Source organism: Penaeus japonicus, unplaced genomic scaffold (genome assembly GCF_977035675.1).
Source record: "Penaeus japonicus unplaced genomic scaffold, GWHDUDI00000001_assembly GWHDUDI00000024, whole genome shotgun sequence".
Lineage (NCBI taxonomy): Eukaryota > Metazoa > Arthropoda > Malacostraca > Decapoda > Penaeidae > Penaeus > Penaeus japonicus.
The window spans coordinates 4,454,952-4,467,630 of NW_028234426.1; the positions used below are offsets into that span (position 1 = coordinate 4,454,952).

General features: G+C 38.2%; 1 protein-coding gene across 1 annotated transcript in view; it reads right to left on the reverse strand.

The window, feature by feature from the left end:
- Positions 1 to 1,835: 1,835 nt before the first annotated feature.
- The window catches only part of LOC122267892 (uncharacterized), a 12,224-nt gene continuing 1,380 nt past the window's right edge, over positions 1,836 to 12,679 (reverse strand). The window contains exons 2-4 of the mRNA XM_043038088.2: positions 10,507 to 10,654; positions 8,066 to 8,327; positions 1,836 to 7,115 (exon numbers count right to left, since the gene is read on the reverse strand). Coding sequence (XP_042894022.2) covers positions 2,737 to 7,115; positions 8,066 to 8,327; positions 10,507 to 10,654 — 4,789 coding nt within the window. The 3' untranslated portion in view covers positions 1,836 to 2,736. The remainder of the gene's footprint in view (positions 7,116 to 8,065; positions 8,328 to 10,506; positions 10,655 to 12,679) is intronic.

Below are 12,679 nucleotides of genomic sequence, written 5' to 3' on the forward strand. Positions count from 1 at the left end.
GACGGCTTCAGGAGGTCATGTTATTCCTAATCTGAACGTAGATGAACACGAACATAGCCTCTGGGTCATGCAAGATGGTCATAGATTTTTAACAGTCAAATTATATCTGTAAAAAAATATCTTGGAAACCATTTTCCTGTAAAACGTTAGCTCTCACATTAAAAGATCTCCAGGCAAATACTCTGATAAATGTAATCTTGATAGTTATTACTAGAATCTTCACACAGTAGAACAATGGGTCAGTTTTGTGTGGCCTTTGAACTAGACAGTGTTATCATGAAAATTATTCCGGATGCACGGGAGTATGGCGAGGTGTGACAATGGATTAATACGGTCAAATGGCGTGATTACATGATATTGTATTGCTTCGTTTTTACCCAACAATACATTTATTTATGGAGAAAAATAGATAACAAATAGTTACATTAACTTGCTCAAGGAAACAAATCAGAGTGGAAAGAAATGCAACGTTTAAACATTAGGTAGTTTCTTATTCATATTTTTACAGCTCGATTATCAATGTTTAAGGATAATTATTCCTGTAACAAATATGATGAGATTAGTTCATATGAGTGTGGCTGGACGGACGTTATGTGAATTACACGGTATATCAATGTATTTAATTTTATGCAGCTAGTACGACCCGAGGTCCAAGCATGACCTGTGTACTCTTTGGTAGCCTAGAGCGTCATAATCCGTGTGAGTTTATGTGTACACGTTTATGTTTATTTTCCCCTACACTAATGAGAGAGAGTGGGGGGGAGGGGAAAAAGAGAGAGAGATTGGTGAGTGAGTGAGTGAGTGAGTGAGTGAGTGAGTGAGTGAGTGAGTGAGTGAGTGAGTGAGTGAGTGAGTGAGTGAGTGAGTGAGTGAGTGAGTGAGTGAGTGAGTGAGTGAGTGAGTGAGTGAGTGAGTGAGTGAGTGAGTGAGTGAGTGAGTGAGTGTGTGTGTGTGTGTGTGTGTGTGTGTGTGTGTGTGTGTGTGTGTGTGTGTGTGTGTGTGTGTGAGTGTGTGTGTGAGAGAGAGAGAGAGAGAGAGAGAGAGAGAGAGAGAGAGAGAGAGAGAGAGAGAGAGAGAGAGAGAGAGAGAGAGAGAGAGAGAGAGAGAGAGAGAAAACAGAGAGAGAAAGAGAGAGAGAGAGAAAACAGAGAGAGAAAGAGAGAGAGAAACAAAAAAACATAAAAATGGATATCTAGATATAACATCAGTAGTCAATCAATTGTTTGCCTCCCAATCTACTTATGTCTGAATTTGCAGAAAAACATAATAAATGTAGTCTTGAAAATTATTTTCTTGTCAAACACATCAGGACCAAAATAATGCAGTTTTACTCGAGTTAAGATTCCCTGGCCAGACTTGGTTCCATCTTTCTTGTAGTTGTAGTTAGTATTTAATGAGAGGGATATTCAATTTCTTGGTTGCTGACCACTTGTACATATTTTAAAGTTTTTAATAAACTACTGCCCAGGTACTATTTAATTTTCATATATATATGCTTTTTTATGATGTATACAACAGTAAAAGTGTTGGAAGTTTACAATTTTGACATCAACTTTTAGAATTCAAACAATATAATTGTCTTATTAATACAACCAAAGACATGTCAATGTTTTTATATATCATGTATATCAAAGATACACATTTATCACATTCAAGAAAACAGACATGTAAAACTGACTTGCTGTTATTTTTAATCAAATTTTCCTTTCAAATATACTTTTGATATTTCTTTTCATGTCATGAGATAATTATTAAAAATTGATTATAGAATTTTCGTATCTCTTTCTGAATATCGTAAGGTGTGTATAGACTTCTTAAGGAAAAAAACAATAGAATACTTTTATTATAATGTATTTTTACTTATACATTGGCTTCACTAATGTTAAAAGATCAGTTCATGAGCAACATTTCCCTGTACCGTATCACAAAGGCAAAATTAGTTTTGGTTTTGATTAAACACGAGGAAAGACGTGGGAAAAAGATGTAAAAAAAATGGTATAATCAGAATAAAAAAAAGTCATGCACTAATTCAGCACATCTTCAATATACACTTCCTGACAATGCCATAAAATTAAGCATCATAGATTACTCTACCTTAAAAAAAAAAAGGCTTCAAAAGAGATGCATCATGGATTTTAATTCCATCGGCTCATTTTTCCATTCGCTTATCGCAAGTGTGAGTCTTGCATTTTCTTCCATCCTTTTTGGGGTTAAGAGGCATGATAAAACTACAGTCATTAACAGTAAGGAATCCAGGGCAATCTTCAGATCCAAAAATATTACGGTGAAATGTGGTAAGTAAAGTGAAAAGAAGTGAGTAAAGCCACAGAAGTAAATCAGCTCCTCAGGAGGAGGCAGACCAAACTGAATAAAAATATTATGGGTAAGTGGGACTACATACAGAAATGAAAGACTTAAGATTATGAAGACCAAGAATTATAACCTTGAGGTGAGCATTTAATGTGCCTTTAAGAGCTTTGCTCCAATAACTGAAATACTCAATCTGTAGCACATGAATAACATCAACAGCCAACTGACTAGTGACACTATTAAAATAGTGATAGATCAGTATAAAGAAACATGGTATTATCCTTATATAAATATGAGAAAAGAAATTAATTTTATTTTTTATACTTATATCAGAGCAGGAAAGAAAATGAAGATGAATAAATACATTGTTAACAAGACATGATAATTATTAAGAAACAATATTTCAAATATAAAAATGGCTGCTCATCATTGATAAGCTCTAATAGTCTTCAGGAAGTCAGAGTCAGAACTATTTAAAGTCTCTGCAATTGCAGCTGAAGCTTTGACTTTGCATCGCCGCCCTAGACGACCAGTAGCTGGAAGAACGTCTTGAGATGAAACAGCTGGCGATGTCTCTGCACTCGGTTTCTTTTTCTTGGAACCCCGAGGAGCTTTCACTGGGTTTTTCTGAGTTTCCTTTTCTTTTATTTCCTGGACTTGTTGCTTGACATCCTTATTACTGTCACCAGGACTAGCTTTCTTTCTCCTTCCTTTTGTTTTTTGGGTTTGGGTGTTCTCTTCACTTTCTACCACTCCCTCAAGTCTCTTCTTGCTCTCTCGATCACTCTCTCCTCTTATGACTGTTGTTTCTGCCTTTTCTGGTTCTTCTACCTTCTCTTCCACCAGAGCTACATTTTCTACCTGTGTCTTCTTTCGCCTTGTACTTTTCTTGGCACCTACTATGAGGCTCTCCTCAAAGTTACTATTTTCTACTATCGGATCTACATTTTCTGCCTGCATCCTCTTTGGCCTTGTGCTTTTCTTGGCTAGAACTGACACGGCAGGAGGACTTTTTATTACCGTCTCATCAATATTTTTCCTCGTCTGTCTCTTCGTCCTGGCTTTTGATTCTGGCTGCAATGTCTCATTTGCTTTTGCCTGTACAGGTTTTGTTATTCCTTCATCAGCCTGTTTGTCTATAGAAGGCACTGTCTCATCACTATTTTTCCTTGTCTGTCTCTTTGTCCTGGCTTTTGATTCTGGCTGCAATGTCTCATTTGCTTTTGTCTGTACAGGTTCTGTTATTTCTTCAGCGACTTGTTTGTCTCTAGATGTATCATTTCCTGCACCATTTCTTTTCTTTGAGTTCATTTTCTCCTCTGCATTTTCAAGTTTCTTTTTGCCCTTCTTCTGAACTGTTATGGTCTCATTCAATTTAACGTCATTTTCCTTGGGTAAAAGATCCTTTGCTGCTTTTCTTGAAGGCCTTCCTCGCTTTGGAGCAGATGTCTTTGGGGGTTCTTCTTTGGGAGATAATTTTGCTAGCTTTACTTCCTCTTCATCCTCTGGTATCAGCAGTATTTCCTCTGTCTCGACCTTCTTTCTCCTGCCTCGTCTGGGCAATGCTTTGACTGCTGATACCTCCTCACTTCTACTACTTATTTGCATTTCTTTAGAAGACTCTACTGCCGAGTCTTGTTTTTCTCTCTTTTCTGACTCGGCTTCAGTTGATTCCACTTTGTCGCTACTATCTTCAGTTACTGCATTTTCCCTTCTCCTGCCTCTTCTTTTCATTGTTGTATCTTCTGCTGGCTTTCTTTGCCTACTTCTCTTTTCTTTGGGTTCATCATGTTCTTCTTTTACTGGATTATCTTCTTCTTTCTTTTCCGTGGCAATCATGATTTGGTTGTCCTCTTGAGCCCCCTTCCGCCCTTTCTTTTTTGTCTTTACTGGATGTAAGAAAAGCTGATCGCTATCATTATGCTCTGTATTGCTTGTGGAGGCAAGGTCGGCATCAAGATGTCCTTTTTCTTCAATGTCTTCTTCAAAAGTTTTGGCAGATCTTTGTGTTTTTGTTTCCTTGCTGTTGTTGACTTTAAGCTTTAAATCAGCTTCCCTTCCTGAAGTGGCATCGCTTCCCACTTCTTTGGTATTTTCCATTTTCTTATCGATATCTTCAGAAATAGCTTCCTTTTTCCTGAGTTTAGTTTCTCTCGCTCTGTTTTTACCCTTTTTGTCTGTGTGGGTTAAATCGCCCTCAACATTTTCCCTCTTCTCTGTGGTTTTTTCCTTGTTGGCTTTAACTTGTGTCCTCTTTCTTGGAGGATTATGCATTGTGGTGTCTTCTGAAATCTCCTCTTCTTTATGAGCTGCATACTTATGCTGTATTTTCTCTTCCTTGCTGCAACCCTGAAATTCACTCTTGTTCTCACTATCATTCCTTTTAGCACTATCAGCATCCGCCATATTTTCGTCTGTAGATTCACCCTTTGTCACACAGTTGGCTACTGAACTACTTAATTTCTTGCTCTTCTTTGTGGGGAAAATGTCCAAAGAATCATTGAAACCTGAAACGTTGGTATTCTCCTTCAGACAAAGAGAATTTGAAAGATGATTCGGTGACTTATCCTCCAAAATCTGATTCTGAAGATCAACACTATTAGTAACTGTATATTCCTCAGAAGTACTATTAGTACCCAAATCTAGTCCTTGCTTTGAGTTTTGCTTTACTTTAGGTGTTGATTCTGCACCTGAACTAACTTCATTGTACACTTGAGAAATATTTTGGATTTGGCTTCTTGTCACATCAGTGTCATCATCTCTGGGGACATCAATCAATACAGTATCATCCTTTCCTTTGGATCCCATTAACTTTGTGTTCTGGGGTCTCTTTGGAGTTGCAACAAATATCTGAATTGAGAAATCAGGATCACTTCCAATGCTGGAATGCTCATAGGTACTTTCAGTCACACTTATAGAACTGTTTAACAAAGAGTTGCTCTTATCCCTGATGTCACTCTCATTAGGTGTCCTTGGTATTTGTTTACCTCTTGGAATATAATTTTCTTTAGCTGTTGGAGGCTCTATAGGCACACCACAGTCTTCTAGTACAATAGAAACTGGCAAAGGCTTTTCATCAAGTGAAGCATTCTTTTCGTCATGACTTTTAAGTGGTGTATCCAAATTTCTTTCAGAGAGTTCGGACACCTCCTTGGAAGAGTCACAGGACTCAAGCTGAAACGTGCAATTGTTTACAGCAACTTCTGACGCAGGGAGTTCATCAGTAAACGGAAGATCATCGAACTCACTCAGATCTGGAATGGGTCCCATAGCCTTGACTTTGGGAGAATCCTGACGAAAGACCAATATCTCATTTTTCATTTTGCTAGAGCACACTGGCCCAACGTAGTCTTCTGAAACACTCGGCCCTTTACCCAGGTTATATGTACCTCGGCGGTCACCGTCTGAAGGACCACTGATAGCATATGTACCTCGTCTGTCATCGTCTGAAGGACCACTGATAGCATATGTACCTCGTCTGTCATCGTCTGAAGGACCACTGATAGCATATGTACCTCTTCTGTCATCGTCTGAAGGACCACTGATAGCATATGTACCTCGTCTGTCATCGTCTGAAGGACCACTGATTGCATATGTACCTCTTCTGTCATCGTCTGAAGGACCACTGATAGCATATGTACCTCGTCTGTCATCGTCTGAAGGACCACTGATAGCATATGTACCTCGTCTGTCATCGTCTGAAGGACCACTGATAGCATATGTACCTCGTCTGTCATCGTCTGAAGGACCACTGATAGCATATGTACCTCGTCTGTCATCGTCTGAAGGACCACTGATATCATATGTACCTCGTCTGTCTTTGACATCTGAAGGATCATTGATGGCATATGTATCTCTTCTTTCCCCTTTCTTGGAATGTAGAGGAATGACAAAAGTTTCTCTTCTATTAGTTTCATTTTGAAGAGTGTCATTATCCTCATCATCATCTAGGCAAGAATCATGGGAGTCTCCTTCTTCCACTTCAGCCGAAGAAACATTAAACGTTCCTCTTCTATCAGATACACTCACTTCAGTGTATGTATCATCTTCTCCATATCCTCTTGGAGGGGGGAGGGTAAATGTGCCCCTTCTATCAGCATCAACATCCATGTCATCACTGTGGGAGTCTTCTACCTCATACCCAACGGGAGGAGGGAGGCTGAAGGTACTCCTGTCTTCTTCATCTCCTTCCTCGCAGTACGTATCTTCTCCCTGAAATTCTGCAGGAGGAGAGAAGGTATAAGTGCCTCTTCTGTCTAGTAAAGTGTCCTCCTTTTTCTCATTACCAAGAGGTGGAGGGAGAGTAAATGTCCCTCTCTTATCACCAGCATCCTCACTATCATCATTGTATGAATCCTCTTTTTCGTATCCTGCAGGTGGGGGGAAAGTGAACGTCCCTCTTCTTTCACTATCAGATTGAAAATCCTCTGATAAAGGCGTTGTCTGTTGGCATCTTGGGGGCGTTGGAAGAACAAAAGTTCCTCTTCTGTTGGCATCACCATTTTTCTGTGTTGCAAGGTCTTTGCTATGAAGTGGTTTTTCTTGCAAGAGAGACTCAGTCTTTTTACATTCTGGCTGATCATCACTGACATTGAGATCTCCCTCTGCCTTTGGTGTTCTGGGAAGCTGTCGCCCACTTGGGATAAGATTGGCTGCTGTGCTGGCTGGAGCATGAGACAAAAATGAGTTTTCTTCATTGCTTTCAATCTCTGAGGTGGTTCCTGCATCTGAAGGAGTTTCTGGAGAGTCAGTTTCTTCAGGTGGGACATCAGAGGGTTTGACAGGAGTCCTGGGCAGCTGGCGACCTATCAAAAGAATTTTTTTTAGGTGAGAGGGTGTCTGTACACATAAAACTTACTAAGAAATAATTGTACATAGACAATATAATAATTTACAAACAAGCATATAATTCTTAAGATATGGTACCAGAATCTCACCAGAAAACTAAGCATTTCTATTGAATTGCACAAACAGGCATTTTCTATTTTTCATGAAAAAGTTTTCCTTCTATTTCTGTAAGTTTTGTATTAACCCACTGAAATTTTGCCTATATTTGTAAGGCAAAGTAAAGTGTACCTTCTAAGCTCCTGATGATGAATGTATAACAGTCAAGTTTCTACTTTAATATAATGAGTGGACAAACACACAGGAATAAAATGATTGTTATAACAGAAAAAAGGACAAGCACAAAAAAAAATCATTATGAGTGAGTGAAAGAGAGTGTGAAAGGTTGGGATATGTCAGAGGCTGATCACTCACTCTAAAATAAAACAGAACAGATGCCTTCTTCCTTAAAAGTCTATCCTAGTGCATAGGTAAGCAAATCTACTCCTTGCTGCAACAGCTTAATGGCCTATATTTATAGGTTCTGTAGAACATAGTTAATCATACTGCATTAAACAAATGATTCTTGGAAGCATCCACTCATAATAATTATCCTTTCATCACTAGGAATGTGTACAAGCAAATAAGGTTTTGCTGCAACATACAAGGCATTTGTGACAATGCAGGTGTTAGGCATCATAAAAACCATCCAAAGTAATAAAATCTTTTCTATATAAGGGACAGGAGGACTATGAAGCAACTTCAACTTGGTCATAGCAGAAATGGATAAAACATGTTACTTTTGCAATCAAAGGCCACAAGATCATTATTAGAAACCCATGGATTTTATTATAGAGCCTTTTCTTTGTATCAATGCCTTTCTTTCCATGGTTGCTAAGATTTGTACGCACAATACAACACACAGAAATACCTGTTGGAATAATGGTGGTAACCTTTTCCTCCTTCACTGCTTCTGCGGGGCGAGCATTTGCCTTCTGCTGAACCAGCCATTCATTCTGGGTCATGGCCACTCCAGATGAGGGCAAGCAGATGGAAGGCTTGACAGCTATTTCCTCAGGGTTTGTGGAGATGATGTTTGGGTCCACATTCTCTTGCTCGGGGTTTTCTGTGCGAGGGGGCGCCTTGAGAACCTTCTTGACCGGCTTGTTTCGTAGTTCTTCCTGCTTCATTATCTGCAGGAAGAGGGTGAGTCGTATTAAAGGCCAAGAATTAGAGCAAGAGCATCATCATCCACTCTTTATTCTTCTGATATTCTTTTGTTCAACATAAAGACAAACAAGAACAGATGCTTTCTTTCTTACAAGTCTATTCTTTAAAAAATCCCAATATTGCTCAGAAACATAGAATTCCATGCAGTTTCACTCTAATCAACAAAGTATATAACATCACCTCAAAATGGTATCTTTTCAAATATCAAGACTGGAAATATACTTCAAAATAATGAATACCCTTGCAACATATTGCATAAAGCTCTTAAATTTGTCTTAAATCCTAAATGTTGCCTACTTGCTGAAATTCTCAGTCCCTACCAACACTAGGTAGGCATAACCAAATGTCAACTGCCAGAGATTTAAGTTTCATTATCCATAAACAATTACAGGAAAATATTACTATTATGACATTATTTCTGGCAAGTAAATTCTAACTCTCACCAACAATAGCACTAAAGGCATCTATTTACATAGAGAAATTTTTATCACAGAAATAGGGTCTAATTTTATTCATTTATTAAACTACATGTTGTTTTTGTAGTGTCCAGTATATTGAAAAACTTCACATTGATTTTAGCACGGACTTCTTGAGAATATGGGTACGTTTTTCGTCCATTCACAATGGAGACATGATATCACATCATCAGAATATTTCCTATACAATGGATGACATCCTATCACATCACAGACATCACATCATTGTCGTATACATGCACTGTAAAGTTACATCTGTATAGACACACTGTAGTTGTATTTATACACACACGTTTTTCTTGACATGTCAAAAAATTTAATAAAGATATAAAATAACTCTTTTTGTCGCCCCTTAGAATAGGGCAGGTGAAAATCGCACAGCTTTGTGCCTTGAGAAATCTCTCAGCGGGAAGCTCTGCATGCTTGCAATATTGCCAGTGGGAGGAGCATTAGGCAATGGGTTAAGAATGACCAAGCCAGCTGTCTTTATGGTCTACCAAAATCAAGAGTACTAAAATCCCACATACAGAGCCTGAAATACTTTCTATCTTTTTAACATATTAGACTTAACAGTAGTCACTCCCCTAAACTGTTCATCTACAGCCATAAATACAGATACAGATAAAGATAGGTTATTTCATACATAGTAGTATCAGTAAAAAGTAAGTCTCATATTCATTTCCCATTGTTGGCTACAGCCTCATACTAGATTAGGCTTGGAATTCAGTAAACAAAAAATATAGAAAGAAAAATACTGTATTTTGTGTGTGTGTGTGTGTGTGTGTGTGTGTGTGTGTGTGTGTGTGTGTGTGTGTGTGTGTGTGTGTGTGTGTGTGTGTGTGTGTGTGTGTGTGTGTGTGTGTGTGTGTGTGTGTGTGTGTGTGTGTGTGCGCGCGCGCGCGCGCGCCTTGCTTTTACTACCAATTCCCTTTTTTCCTTGGACCATTGTTAAGTTTTATATCACACTGATAAATAATGTTAATGGATTTGAGTTCCCAGTAAAATTTCTTTGGTTGCAGTCTTTGCAGGCTGTTCTCTTTTATCCTTTAAAGACAACTTCATCCTACTCAGTTGCCTTCTTTCTACCTGTGTACACACTACAAAGGAGAAACTATGACTGAGGTACTTGGTATTACTGCAGTTGCCAAGCTGCTGTCTGTTCTCCAGATAACACTCTAGACCTTTAATTTAACTCTCTCTGGACGGGTGGTACAGTACTGTACCACGCATTCAAAAGCCCAGTGGCCGGGCGGCACAGTATTGTGCCAGCCATTCAATTGATTTAGGCCTAATAATTCGAACGCCCCGGCATTGGGACATTCAAGGCTAGAATTCCCCCGTCGTGGATGGGTTAATTCTAAATTACCTTGTAATTGCTTATCTAAATATTTCTACACAAGAATGAGGAATGAGCATAACTATTATGTATAAAATTAGATATTTCAAATATGTGTATTTCTGTCCCATGTTTTGTCTTTTTCTCTAAGTTCATACTTTAATTAAATCATCACTTTACTATCCATCAATGATGTTTCAAAATGTTAAAATATCCAATCTATGAAAATGCTAAGAAAAACTACCATGATCATCCACAGAAAGTATAAAATAGTTATATCAATGGTGCAGAATACTTGAAATTTTAAAACATAGGGAAAATTATACTCACAACTCTGTTCCGTTTGGCTGCCACCTGCACGCTATGTTTCGCAGATATCTTGTCATCGATGGCTGAAATGATCCTCAATGCTCTGCCAGAGTCCGTCAGTTCATCCAGCCTTGGGGCGAGGTGGCCGATACCGAGCAAACGGAGACATCTGAAGAGAACGTTGCTATGAGCTAGTGGTTCTTTATGATACATGGTCAATTTTTTTTTTGAAATATGGATCTTTTTTTATTATACAGGTTTGCATGTAAATATGGGGATCATCATTGAAACTTTTACAATATGGTTTCCTTTCCAGAAACGTGCGACTTTTAAGGAGAGAAAATCCAAAGCTAGGCATGTGGTAAATGTAATGTCGTGGATATGTAGATAGAACATGGTAAGCAGCAGGACTGGGATGTTTTACTTGTGCTTTTCGACAGTAGAAGTGTCCTCTATTTATGAACCTACATTCCAAAAACTACCCACTACTACAACGGTTAGGTAAGGAACTCTTAAATGGCAGGTAGTCACTCCTGCCTTTCTTTGTGATTATCCCCTACCTCTAATAATGGCAAAACCAGACTACTGTTTAAAAAAGTACTAGAGATACTTTCTACTTATCAGAACTACTCAAAAAGAAAGAAAGAAAGAAAGAAAGAAAGAAAAAAGCTAGAGGCACTGACAGTAGTTTTTGAGGCATTCTCCTCATGGATGCAGAAGTTGATCTCTTTAGTATACATATATTTATATTGGTAAGTTGGCTCATGCCACAGCCATCCTGAGGTACCACACATTCTACTGGAGGATCATACCAGCAGTAGCTTCCAATTCTGGTAGACGATACATGTGATCAATGGAGTAATGACTTCTAGGATATTATTCTTCCATGACAGTGTTGACGACCCAGGTAATTTTCAAGCGTTACCCCTATGCCCATATTGGAGCAGTAATTGTAAACTGATCAGTAGTTTTTGCACCTTTCTTTATCTTGTACCAAAAAACGTTTGTGTTTTTGTTACCTGCTTTATCTACTAATACATTTTTTCCCCATCTATATATTCTTTGTTTCTTTATATTATATTACTATAATTCTTAATGAGACACAATGACACACAGACCACAAGCTTGTGACATGTACTTTTTAGAACCTTTTTCTATGACATTGTTATCACACATTGAGAGAATAGAGAGAGAATAGAGAGAGAATAGAGAGAGAGAGAGAGAGAGAGAGAGAGAGAGAGAGAGAGAGAGAGAGAGAGAGAGAGAGAGAGAGAGGAGAGACACAGAGAGAGAGAGACAGACACACACATATATATATATATATATATATATATATATATATATATATATATATATATATATATAATAAGCCACTTATTAATTATTTGCTGTGTCAATATTTGAGCTTGTAGAACTCTGTAATGATTAATATTTGAATAAAGAACCAGTCCAAGCTCTCACCAGAATGCACATGATAGAAGTTTGTTTGCCTTTTCCAGAACTCGTAGAATGTGGCAATCTCTTTACATTGCACTTTTCCACTGGACTATATATTTCAGGCCTACCATCTATGATCACTGCAAGTTTCAAGTGGATTTGGATAAAGGGGAAAACATAAATTGCACTTCATAAAGGTCTTCTCTAAACTTCACCAGAAAACCAAACATAATGATCATAAAGAAGACTATCGCACATATTCCGTATAATATAGAACTTGAGGATTTATTGTTAGTATAGAACCAGACCAAGCTCATTCATGTCAGAATATACAGGGATGATATTTGTAGTCCTTTGCTTAGAGACACACACAGGAAGGTTCCATTTTATGTAGTTTGTATTTGTTTTAGTGTTAGTTAAATTGCTTATACTTTACTGCCCTGGTAATTACTGTCCAACCTTGCTTATGGTAATTCTTTCTACCAAAGAGAATAGTTAGTAGGTATTTACATTTCAGCTAAAGGAAGATATTCAGAATAGTGCCATTTTGCTAGATACCACGATATTGGTATTTATGGATATCTCTTACCCTCTACTATTCAAATGTAGTGAGTGTGATCCGCGATTCGACCCCTATAACCCACAATCTTGGTCCAGATAGCAGGGGAGAGTATGAAGGAGACTAGAGAAGTTATGTGTGTGGAGGTGGGAGAATTCATCCACCCTAGACCCCACTCATGCCTAAGTAAGGTTAGGC